Genomic DNA, 12,740 nt, shown 5'->3' with positions numbered 1-12,740 from the left:
CAGCATAGGGCACACTGGACCGTCCTTTACGAAAGGAAAGGAGATAATTCCGTACCACAATTCCTTGCGGCAGCATTAAATTTAATGAATTATTTTCATACAACCATACTGATTGGGATTCATGTAGATACATATGAGTGGACAGGAGGGTGAGCGTGAGCAACCATTCTCAATGTGACAACCATTTCGTTTCACTTTTGTAACTGGTAGCCTATATTCCTTTTTTATTTCAATTCCACCCTTGGTAAAGAAATATTTTTCACCGGGTTGTCCACGTTTATATAGCCTGCATGAAACAACACGGTAAGAACGCACGGGGCGACGTATCTAAGATGCGCTTTTAGTAGTCCATCTTCGAAACATTGTAGTTTCACCACGGCAGACCCACGACAATAACATCCGCCCTCACATAATTACGTGGCCTAGTGTAAGTGCAGTCGGATTCTCTCAGCACCGCGGTTGTCTTTCCCTAAGTCCTTTTGAATTCTCCTTCACATCTTTCCTTAACCTCATGACGCTTTTCATCGAGGTCAAGGAAAAGTGGTTAGGAAAAGACATAGGACGTAATTTTTTTGACTATTCGGACACAGCCCTTGTATTTGTTTACTAGTGGATCTTGACCGCTCCAATATGGCGGACGCGCAGACGCATAGCGGCGACCTACAGCAGCGGCCAATGAGGTATCTACGTTTCTACATCTATGGGCGTGCCTATTTATCTAGGTAAAAATGCATTTCTATGGTTATACGCCGCGCGGTATAAGCACGTTGATTTGTGGGACAAGGGCTTGCTAACCCAACGTGCCGGTTTGCTGTTCAAAAAGAAGTGGAAAAATCGCTGTAGGTAAACCCTTTGTTTGTGGATGTTATAGTTGCTCTGTGTTCCCACTTAATTTTGACAACTTATGATTGTTTATGGTTTGCTTTGGTATTTATTTATCTCCTTTCAGTGTTTAGCTAGCTGTGGTGAGTGAACTATCGTCACCTACTTATGGCAATTTGCTCTCCATAATCACGTTGTTTTATAATTGCTTAAACGTGGATTATAAGTAACAACAAATACCCGTTTAGATGTCCCGATCTGCAAGTTCATAGACGTTGGTCAAATGTATAGCTAACATTATTGCTAGTAGTGTCCACTGCGAAAGTAACGAAACGGACACGTGGGTCACGTTATCCCTGCCTCATGGTACGGAGGAAATTTTCGGTGACTCGGTGTCTGGATGTAGCCGTTTGGCTGAAACGATGTAGTCTGTGTACCTTGAGATGGACACGATTACTTCGTTTTTACATAATAAACCTAGCTGTGTGTATTGCATGAGAAACTGCCCAGAATCGCACATTTTGCCATGTGAATTACGACGCTGCAGTTGGCTGCCGTTTCGAAAATTCCGGTCCACCTCAAATCGGTTACGGTATATGATTGGATGGTTTCGCTATTCTTCCCTATGTGTTTGCAAAGGTTATAATTTGCATCTAAAAGTGAGATACGACACAAGAGAGAAATTGAACAATGGTGCCAATGTGAAATTATTATTTTTTAATTATAGTGTGAAGTTCACTTCACATGTCTTCTTAAGGCTTTAATATGGAAGGATCAGATACCCAAGTGTCACATTTTGTTTTCCCCTCAAAATATAATAGTCTCAACATTGCATCACTTGGGTATGACAGAACAGGATCTAATGTACCTCTGAAATGGTGTGGATGAAATATCACTGCACTGTATATAAAAAAACTCCCAACTGTGTATATAAATGCAGTAATACATTCCTTTTGGAAAGTGAACATATTGGATGGCAATTTCACCTCAAAATTTAAAGGTATCAAGCTTTTGACACTTGGGGTCCTGGTCTACATACCACCCCATTTTCGTTAAATTTAACCGTGTCTTTTTTTAATAATCCCACTTCAAACCTATGTAATCCAATAGAGGCCAATTGAAAAAAATGAAAATTTGGATTGGAATAAATCCTGAAAATTTAAAGGCATCCTGAACTATGTCCTACCCAGTTTCTGCAAAGATTTACTGTAGCTTTTTAGAGTAAGCTCACTTCAAACCTTCAATGTAAGCCAATGCAAGCCAATTGATAAAAGTGAAAATTTGGATTGAAATATCTCCTGAAATTTGAAGGGTCTCAAACTTCTGACACTTGTTCATGATAGAAGGGGTCCTGGTCTACATCCTACCCTATTTCTGTGGAATTTTACTGTAGCGTTATTTAATAATCCCACTTCAAACTTTCTACGTAAAGACTAATCGAAAAAAGTGAAAATTTGGATTGAAAAATCTCTCCAAAATTAAAAGGTCTCAAACTTCTGACACTTGTTCATGGCAGATGGGGTCCTGTTCTGTGTCCTACCCCATTTCAGTGAAATTTTACTGTAATGTTTTGGAATAATATCGCTTCAAATGTTCTAGGTAATCCAATCCAAGATGATATAAAAAAGTAACATTTTGGAAAGGAATGTCTTAAAAGGTCTCAAACTTCTGACACTTGTTCATGATAGAAGGGGTCCTGGTCTACATCCTACCCTATTTCTGTGGAATTTTACTGTAGCGTTTTTGAATAATCCCACTTCAAACCTTCTATGTAATCAAATAGAGGCCAGTTGAAAAATATGAAAAATTGGATAGGAATTTCATCCCAAATGTAAAAGGCCTCAAAGTTTTGACACTTGTTCATGGCAAATGAGGTCCTGTTCTATGTCCTCCCCCATTTCGGTGGAATTTCACTGTAGCGTTTGTGAATAATCCCATTTAAAACCTTCCATATAATTCAATATAAACTAATATAAATAAGTGAAATTTTGGATTGCAATATCTCTCCAGAATGAAAAGGTCTTAAAGTTTTGACACTTGTTCATGATAGAAGGGGTCCTGTTCTATGTCCTACCTAGTTTCTGTGAAGATTTACTGTAGCATTTTCAAATAATCCCACTTCAAACAATGTAATCCAAAGCAGGGGCAAGAGAAGGGGTCCTGATCTACATCCTAGCCTAATTGTGTGGAGTTTTACTTTTAGCATTTTCAAATAATCCCACTACAGATTGTCTGTGCATATCAATACAGCCATATTGAAGAAAGTGATTTGGATTACAATTTCTTCTGAAAAATAGTGTCTCAATTTTGACGCTTGTTTATCCCAGATGATGTCCTGCTGTATGTCTGCCCCCAACTGTGATACTATTACTATACTGTTTTCAAATAATCCCACTCCAAACATTCTATGTAATCAATACATGCTGTTGACCCATTATTTGAAAATGCTACAGTAAAACCCCACACAGTGGGGCTAGGATGTAGATCAGGACCCCTTCTCTCATGAACAAGGATCAAAAGTTTGAGTTTAAAAGCTTATAAATTTATGGAGAAATTCCAAACCAAATTTTCACATTTCTCATTTAGCCTTTACTGAATTACATAGAAGATTTGAAGTGGGATTATTCAAAAATGCTGCTGTAAAATTCCACAGAAATGAGGTAGGATGTAGACCAGAACCCCTTCTGCCAGGAACAAGTGACAGAAGTTTGAGACCTTTTAAATTTCAGCAGATATTCCAATCCAAAATGCTACTTGTTCATATTATCTTGTATTGGATTACATAGAACATTTGAAGCGATATTATTCCAAAACATTACAGTAAAATTTCACAGAAATGGGGTAGGATGTAGACCAGGACCCCTTCTGCCAGGACCAATTGTCAGAAGTTTGAGACCTTTTAAATTTCAGGAGATATTCCAATCCATGTTGCTTTTTTCACACAGCCTGCATTGGATTACATATTTTGGGTGGGATTATTTGAAAACACTTCTGGAGTATTTCTCCCAGATCAGGTCAGTACTACTTCAGGACCCCTTCTGTCATAATTAAATGTCAAATTTTGAGACCTTTAAATTTTGAGGAGAAACGGCCATCTAATGTCAATTTTTCAATAGGATTGTATTACTGTATTTGTTTATATAGACCGTTTGGAGTTTTATTTGCATATGGTGCAGTGATATTTCATCCACACAATTTCAGATGTACATTATTTCCTGTTCTCTCATACACACGTGATGCAATGTTAAGACTATTAGATTTTGAGGAGAAACCCAAGTGTCATGCATTTTGTTATCTGATCCTTCCATATTACAGTCTTAAAAGACATGTGAAGTGAACGTAACATAATAAAAAAAAAAATAAAAGAATTTCACATTACCACCTTTGTTCAATTTCTCTCTAGGGCTGTATCTCACTTTTAGAAGCATATTATAGCCTCGGCAATCACGTCAACCATCCAATCATATAATGCAACCGATTTAAGGTGGACTGAAATTTTCGAATCGGGAGCTACGAATCAGGAGCCAACTTCAGCAAAAGCTGAAGCTTTTGTTATAACTGAACAATAAGTAGTTTACAAGAATGATCGTGATATCTATTTCCTATTTTCGTCAACTTGCTAGAAGGTTCAGTCAATATAGAAATACGCGCGAACCCTGCTAATTAGCACAAATGCTTGGTATATGTCGTTAGCTAACACATTGTGGACATTGAAGACTGCATTGTAAATTCTCTTTTTCCCCTTGAGACATCAAAATGGCAGAAATGCAGGAAGCTAGTCCCCTTGAAAAGAAGGTGGCTGAACAAATTGAGGTAAATATTATCTGTCATACGTAGCAGGAGTAGTGTTACAAAGTGGTGAATTGCAAAATCGCTGACCAGTATTCATACATTTTCTTCTTTGAATGAAATGTTTAGCGTGTTCACTAATGGAAATTATCTGGTATTGTGGAAAACAAACATTTTATTTATAAATTAAGAACAAATGTTGATTCACTTTTGGATCCTGTCTTGTGTAGTATTACTTTGGAGACCACAATCTTCCAAGAGACAAGTTCCTGAAGGAGCAGATCCAGTTGGATGATGGATGGGTGACACTTGAAACCATGATTAAATTTAACAGGTACATAAGGTGAAGGACAAGTGCTCTGTGGTCCTTGGTGGACTGCAAGAAGCTTTGTAAATGGCATGCAGCTTAGTGCAGTATCAGAAATAGGAGCATAATAAATAATCGTAACTACAGAGCTAATGAAAAGACTGTCACCTAATGGATATGAAGCAACTCGTGTGAGACTGATTCAATAACCAATAAACTTTCCACTGCCTCTGTTTTAGGCTGAAGTGCTTGACAACAGATTTTAACATCATCATCAACTCACTGAGAAAATCTAAAACTGGCCTTTTGGAAATCAATGAGGACAAGACAAAAATTCGGAGATGTCCTGAAAAGCCCCTCCCAGAACTGAATGAGGAATATAAAGATGCTGTCAAACACAAGTCGGTCTACATTGTAAGTCTCCAAAAATGTAGTCTCTGCACAATCGCTCTGTCTGCTCTGTGTCTACTCAACTTTTGTAGAGTAAAGGGTTGTTGAAGTTCTGTGTGGTGAATGTTGATGGGTTAAAAATGAAATCAGTGCCCGGTTAAAGCACCAATCAGTTATCTTAATATTCTCAAAACTTTGTCAGTAATTGGAAAAAAAACGTTGTGATTTAACAAAAAACCAACCTTCTCCACCTATAATTCAAGATGATAGAATGTGTAAGGGAGTTTATATTGATAGAAAATTGCACAGAAAAATCCAGAATTTGCTAAATTGGTGCATTATTCTTTAGTCTGTGGTGTTACCTGCAAATAACTTGAAACCAATTTGCATAATGGCTGTCTCGGGTTATGCAATGTGCATTACTCAACATATAGCTTTCCAGCTGGCAATTGCATTAAGAGCTTTCATTTGTTTTTGAAATATAAATAGCATGGATTGTAACATGAAATACACAGACCCTGGGTTTTTCCTGGCTGAGATGGGCTTAGGTGGTGTCTGTGTGACAGTGACTGTGGTTGGTCTGGCTTTACTGCCAACATCAACTTGATGTGTCATCTGCCTATATTTGGCTAGATTTAGTATATAAAATTCTGATCTTCAAAATACTACCACAATGCATTTGGATGTTGGCTATAGAAAATGAGCCGTGTGATTTAAAAAAAAAAAAAAAAAAAAAAAAAAAATTGGAACAATATTTATTGAAGAGTTGCACATTGTAATTTTACTTCAGATAATGTTGACATGGCAGTAGTCGGCTGTTTCTGTTATGTTCATAACTTAATCGCGTTGGATACAATTAAAACCAACATACACGCAGTCCAATGTTGCATTCATACCACCTGTTCGGTATGATTGTAAGAGGTGCAGAATAATTCTAACAGTAAATGAAAATTCCCCATGCTCATTTCCAATAGTGATGTGGGACCAGCGACATCCTCAGATTATGTAGCATGGGGCATAAGCATTGGCGCCCAAGCAACTTGGTAACTTTAAACGTGAAGTGAGTTGTGGTAACATCCAAACCGGTGTGGAAAGCTGTTTTTGTTTGTTTCTTAACACCCAGGAAAGCTTTTGAAAAGCGAATGGTGTGCCATGCAGACCAATCTGGTGTGTGCGTATTATAAATGCCTGCACCCAGGTGGCTGTTTGTTTTCCATTAACCACTTGGAGCATCCAGAAGATGAGGCTATGTCAACATGGCAAGCAAATTGATTGAACACGTTTAACATTAAACAGTGAACTAACTTTAGTCAAACACAATGATGAGTAAAAGTACATTTTTAATGAATTAAATTAGACACCATTTAAATGCCTAAGGTCTCCCAAAAAGGACTTTACATGTAGATGGTTTTTGAGACAATGTGTTGTCCCTAATCTCCAAATCTGAAACCCTCTCCATGACCTCCCTGGATACCAACCCTCTTGTTTTTTTTAGATGGCGTTCTGTAAACATAAAACAAAAAAGCACATTATTTGTTATAGTGACTCAGAGACAGCATAACTGTAACAGCTGTTGCATTTGTACAGATGGGGACATGTTTTTTGGTCAACTAGCATCCTGTTCCTGCTGGAATAGACTTTTAAAACCACTTTGACAGCAGATGGCTGAGTGGCATGCATCATTGGCACAGATTTTTATTCGCTACTCAATTTTGCATTCCCCAAAAGTTTGACTTGATCCTCCATTATTGGTGATGGAGAAACGACTCGAAAACTATGACATTCTTTTCCAGACTGTCCTGACTACCTTACTACCTGGAATACCTTACTACCCGTATGCAGTTTGTAAATGGGCAAACTAATCTACTCTTGATATCATAAACATAAAACCCGTTATGTGGCATTTATCAATGGATTTTCATGAAGACAACATACTTCTAGGGATGTCATAAAATATCGATATATCGATTATTGATCGGCACGTTATTTTATCGATATGTTTTTGAGGCATCGATGTATTGAAATTAGTCGACATTTAAATTAGACGCCTAATGTGTGTGCTTTCCCATTCATTCAGTTGGCCTTGTGTTTAATGTAGTCTGGAATAATAGCTTTCGGAGACCACAAGGGGGTGATATAAAATCTATAGGCCTTATATAGTTATCACTAAGTTACCTTGCTCACCTCTCTCACCCCTACTTTTGTGCTGCTGGTGTATGTTTTGGCGTAGGCTATGTAAACTAGGCTAAGCTAATGTTACGGCGGAAAAAAATATTGGAGAGTTCTGGGGAAAGGGCAAATGAAGCAACGTTTGGGCTCACTTCAGATTCTGGGTTGATGGAGCTGGCCAATACCTGGATAAAACAAAAACTGTGCAAAAGGTGCAAGGCAGAATTGCCATTCTCCGGGAACACAACCAATCTAATATCACATGAACAAATATCATAGCGAAAGGCAGTACACTAGTACAAACTACAATTGTGGAAAACTTGATCACCAGGAAGAAGTTACCAGTAGATTCGCCACAGGCCAAAAAGCTAACAAATTGTGTAGCGAAATTTATAGTCGGAGATATGCAGCCACTTAACGTGGTAGAGAGTCCCTTTTTCCTAAACCTGCTGGAGGAAATGAAACCGGAGTTTAAGGTACCCTGTCTCTCACACTTCATCAACTTTGTGTTGAGAGATATGTATGAGGATACAAAGACTATGGTGCCTACGCAGCTTAAGAAAGCAGAGGGCATCGCTCTTACTACCGACTCCTGGACCTCACGAGCTGCTGACGACTACTTAACAGTTACTGCACATGTAATTGATTCAGCATTTGAGATGAACTCTTTTGTCCTGCAAACTTCTCCCCTCGGATGCAGTCACACAGCACAAAACATGTGTGAAAGCCTTGCAAACATGGAGTGTAAGTGGGAAATTCTACTGCGTGACCCACAGCCTGTGTATGTTACTGACCATGCTCGGAATATTACAAATGCCCTGCAGCTTCTCAGGCAACAACACATTGGCTGCATGGCCCACATGCTGAACCTTGCCGTGAAAAGGGGAATAGTGGTCCGAACAGTGAGTACAGTTTTGAGAGTGCAGGTGCATTGTTGGACATTTTAAACGCAGTGTCAGCATCCATCCCTCACTGACAAACAGGTCCATCTATAGCTCCCACAGCGCTGACTGGTGCAAGACATTGAAACCAGATGGAATTCTGCTTGCGATATGATGACCTGTATTGTTGAGCAGGAACCCGCTATTTGTGCAGTTCTCATCGGTTCTGGAACGGCTGATGACCGAGATCTCATCCTCACGGAAATCGAGCTCGCTCAGATTAAAGACCTACTGCCTGTTCTCGAACCCTTCAAAGATGCCACCGAGATACTGAGCTTGGAGACAAAGGTCACCTCTTCTCTATTTCTACCAATGCTGCAGAAGTTGCGAGCAGCATCAGCACCATGTGCTGGTGATTCGCCTATCCAGAGAGACTGTAAAGCTGAAATAAACTGGGTCCTCAGCACACGCTACCAAACAGAGGCTGTCTTTCAGTTTATGGAAATTGCCGCTGCCCTTGACCCACGTTTTAAAACACTCATTTTTTCACATGGACAATAAAGAAAATGTCTTTGAGAAACTCGAGGCCAAGCTCGTGGATTTAGCGACTGAGGCGGGGGCGGAAGTGGGCGAAACAAGCTCCGACCCACCACCAGCCAAAGTGATGGCAACAGATCACCGCGATTGACTGACTGAGACTAGGTCTACAGTTTCTTTGACATTTGTGAGAATAGTAGAGCAGACTGGCCGTTACCACGAGACGTGCGATGTGAGCTGTCACTCTACAAGGAGGAAACCCATCTCTATGACCGAATGTCTGTTGGATTGGTGGAGATGTCATGCTGCCATATATCCAGCTCTGTCCAGGCTAGCGAAACGCTACCTCAATGTGCCTGCTATTAGTGTCCCCAGCGAGAGGGTGTTCTCTGCGGCTGGCAACATTGTCACTTCCCAGCGTTCACGTTTGGATCCAAACAATGTGGACATGCTCATATTCCTCAGTATAAATACTGTTCATTAGGCTAGGCTTTGCATTAGCCATTGCATTGTTTATGTTGGCCTATTTTCATAACGTAAGCATATTGTTCTATCTAGGCTACACAAAATACCTCTCTTGGGAGTGTGTACGTAATAGATTCTTATTTTCATTCAATGTGCCTGCGTTTATGATTTGCTGAAATTATTAGCCTGTGGAAGCATCTAGTGGTGCTTCCTTATGACACTGAACACCGATAAACCTTCGCAACTTAGATAAAAGGGTTTGTCTATTTATTTACGCCTATTTATTTCTGTCTGAAAAATGCCGAGATATATCGATAATCATCGGGAAAATTTTCTGATTATCAATGCATGAAAAAGGCATCGAAGCCTACATACTTCCTAGTAAACTTTCCGACTCCTCTATTCATGGCCTGTAGAGTGCATAGCTGTGTCTTTTTGCACCATGACAAACAATGCTAGTTTTGTGGCTTACCAGACTGATCACAACAACTTGCATTGAGCGGGGGAATTTCCCTTTGCTCGAAAATTGCTCAGTTCTTATCAGGGCCTTAGGGTTTTGGTGAGGATTCGAATTTATGGACAGACTGGTTAACTGAACAAGCTATTAACCTGTAATAGTAGAAGTAAAGTCGTAAATGTAATTGCATTACTTTTCTATTACTTTGCATTACTTTTTTGTGATGGTCAACAAAGCGATTTGTAATCCTACACTGCGAACAACCAATAGGTGTGTTCAGGATGGCGGGATTGCAGGACAGATTTGCTGGACAACGTCAGCAATGTACCTATTTTTATCATTGCACGTCAGTGATTTCAATGGGCAATCCACACAGGAAAAAGCCGTTCCCTTCATTACTCTCCTAAATTACTGAGGGGGCATGTCTGTCTGGCTGTTCCTGGGGGGGTAGGCCTGTTATTTATATATTTATTTTGACATTTTTTGACAGACAGAGACAGACAGAGACAACATATTAAAGGAAAAACCTGAATAAATGTATGGAGAACCATGTACCCAAAATAGTTGTAATTTGCATCAAATATTGACACATTGATCCTAACTAAAATAATTATCAGAGGACTTTGCAGAAAAATGCAGAGACTCTTGCAGGAGTTTGCAGAAAAACAGTAGGTTTTTTTCAGCTGGAATTATTTGTGTGCCTGGTAATAGTCGTTCTGGGCGTGAATTACACTGGCAAAAATGACAGCATCTGACCTCCCCTAGTGAAGCTAATCCTGTTCAGACAGGGCTTTTGTCTGACATCTGTACAAGTAGTGAGTTTCCGACGGGAAAACTCACTACTTTTTTTTTAAATCTCCAAAATAATCCTGTTGGAATCTTGTGTGAAGCTGCATGATTACCAGTATTTTCAGAATCTTAAGAGGTGACTAAAAACCCATGATTTAGGACAGTGTGAGTGTCAGGCTTTACTGTGCATGTCCACTGCAGCGTCATACATCGCGTGTCGGCGCGTTGCTTCACGTCGCCTGGCTGCTTGGGGGCGTGTAAAAAAATAAATAAAATAAATGTGGTGGGTGTTACAAAGTCGTGCTGAAAATATGTTCTCGTTCATGCAAAGTGTATAAATATAGGAGCATCACAATATACTTTGTCTAATAATCTTGCAAGGGAGTGGAATAACCAGAATGAAATTAACATTACTCTCTAAATATAACTGACTTAATTTGTTTAAATTAAGTTTTTGGGTTCGGGCTAGCGAAGTTAGTGCCAAGGGAACAAGCTAGCTATCTATCGTATATCAAACCGGATAATTCGCAGCTGATTTTAAGTCCAGATAACATCACATATCAAATCGCGCTGCTTTTGACGCTGCAGTGGACATGCACTGTTAGTTGATTAGAAGTATATAACTGCATTTATATAGCGCTTTTATCCAAAGCGCTTTACAGTTGATGCCTCTGGTGAGCGCTTTGCATAAAAGTGCTATATAAATGCAGTCCATTTACCATTCCATTTAGTTGATTAGAAGTTGTCTAATGTATTTGGAGGCAAGTTGAGCTGGGTAGTCAGAAGCCGCCACCTACTTGCTGGTATACTGCTACTCTTCTTTCAGTGTTCCCTCACTGATCCCATGTCTTATGATGTGGTTCAAAGCAGGCTAGAGATGATTCTTTCCATCTGTCCCATTTGTCCTACCTAGCATTTTGTGCAATGGCTTTTAGTCACTGAATCATCAACAAGCATACATTCTTTATGACATTTCAACTTATGCTGGTTTTACCCCTGATAATATTTTAAGCGATTTCACAGTCGTGAAACCTTGCCAGTCTCAACTTAGTCAGTGTGCGCCCCTGTCATGACTCTCGACTAAATGAGATCAGTTTTCTTTGTATAGTGCATTTTTATAGAACACTGTCAGAAAAATGCTTTCCGAAGTGATAGAGAAGGGCAAAACGGAACAAGAGCAAAAACAGAGGAAGAACCAAGCAAAAACCAGGCCTGAACCCCAAAATAGCAAGCATATGAGGTTTAAAAAATAAAAACTCTCAGTGGGGAGAAAAACATTCAAATGGAGACAAGAAAAAAAACTCCCTGTTGGGAAGAAATCTCGGGAGGAACCTGGCTATAGAGGGTGGGAGCCCATCCTTAGCTGGCCAGCCTGGTGTAAAGCGGTAGAATGGGTGTAACAAATGTAGTAATGTTTGGGAGGCATTAGTGTTTTATTTTTTACAATGTAAGACAGATGGTAGGCTTTATTTTCCCCAAATTGTTGTCAGTGATAGGCAGGGTATTCTAGTACAGTCACGTGCCTAAACTACATCACGCCTACTGGAAAAAAATATAAGCTATTGCTCAAAAAGCCAACACAGGAAAAACTGGTTTTTACTGAGATCATACTTAAGTTTTAATTATTATTGATGGTAAATTTAAAATAAGATATTGAGCCACAAAACGTAAGCAGTATGTAATATATTTTTAAAAATTTATTTATACAGCACCTTTTAAGCAAAGAGTACAAAGTGCTTTCCAAAGCAGATAAAAAAAATAATGTTTAAAATTACCACAGGGGGTACAATAAAAGCAGCATGAAAGGGAAGAACGAACAGCAAACAAAGAACAATATAGAATACAGAATAATAAAGGGCAATATTAAAACACAATGAATAAAACCAAGAACTAAGCACAGTAAAACATAAAGGAAATGATAAAATGACCCAACAACCCAAACAAATATTAAGACCCAACAATTAAAAAGGAAAAAGTACAGCAGCTAGCTCTTTCATTACAGAAGGTGGTTTTGTATAAGAAGATTTTTAGGCTTGTTTTAAAAGCAGCGACTGTATCAGCTGACCTAATATTATATGGAAGGCTGTTCCAGAGCCAAGGGGCCATTACAGCTAAGGCTCGATCACCTCTTGAT

General features: G+C 39.2%; 1 protein-coding gene across 4 annotated transcripts in view; it reads left to right on the top strand.

Moving 5' to 3' along the window:
* The first annotated feature begins 542 nt into the window (after positions 1 to 542).
* ssb (small RNA binding exonuclease protection factor La) overlaps positions 543 to 12,740 on the top strand; it is a 27,422-nt gene continuing 15,224 nt past the window's right edge. The window contains exons 1-5 of one of the 4 annotated variants that reach the window (XM_035408668.1): positions 781 to 839; positions 3,768 to 3,836; positions 4,571 to 4,635; positions 4,842 to 4,945; positions 5,158 to 5,332. In XM_035408668.1, coding sequence (XP_035264559.1) covers positions 4,579 to 4,635; positions 4,842 to 4,945; positions 5,158 to 5,332 — 336 coding nt within the window. In that variant the 5' untranslated portion in view covers positions 781 to 839; positions 3,768 to 3,836; positions 4,571 to 4,578. The other 3 variants (XM_035408669.1, XM_035408665.1, XM_035408666.1) reach the window with 3 other exon arrangements.

The sequence above is a fragment of the Anguilla anguilla genome, chromosome 3 (assembly GCF_013347855.1).
Source record: "Anguilla anguilla isolate fAngAng1 chromosome 3, fAngAng1.pri, whole genome shotgun sequence".
In the NCBI taxonomy this organism is placed as follows: Eukaryota; Metazoa; Chordata; class Actinopteri; order Anguilliformes; family Anguillidae; genus Anguilla; species Anguilla anguilla.
The sequence above is the reverse complement of the archived record's forward strand: the minus strand, read 5'-3'. Positions and strand labels throughout refer to the sequence as shown.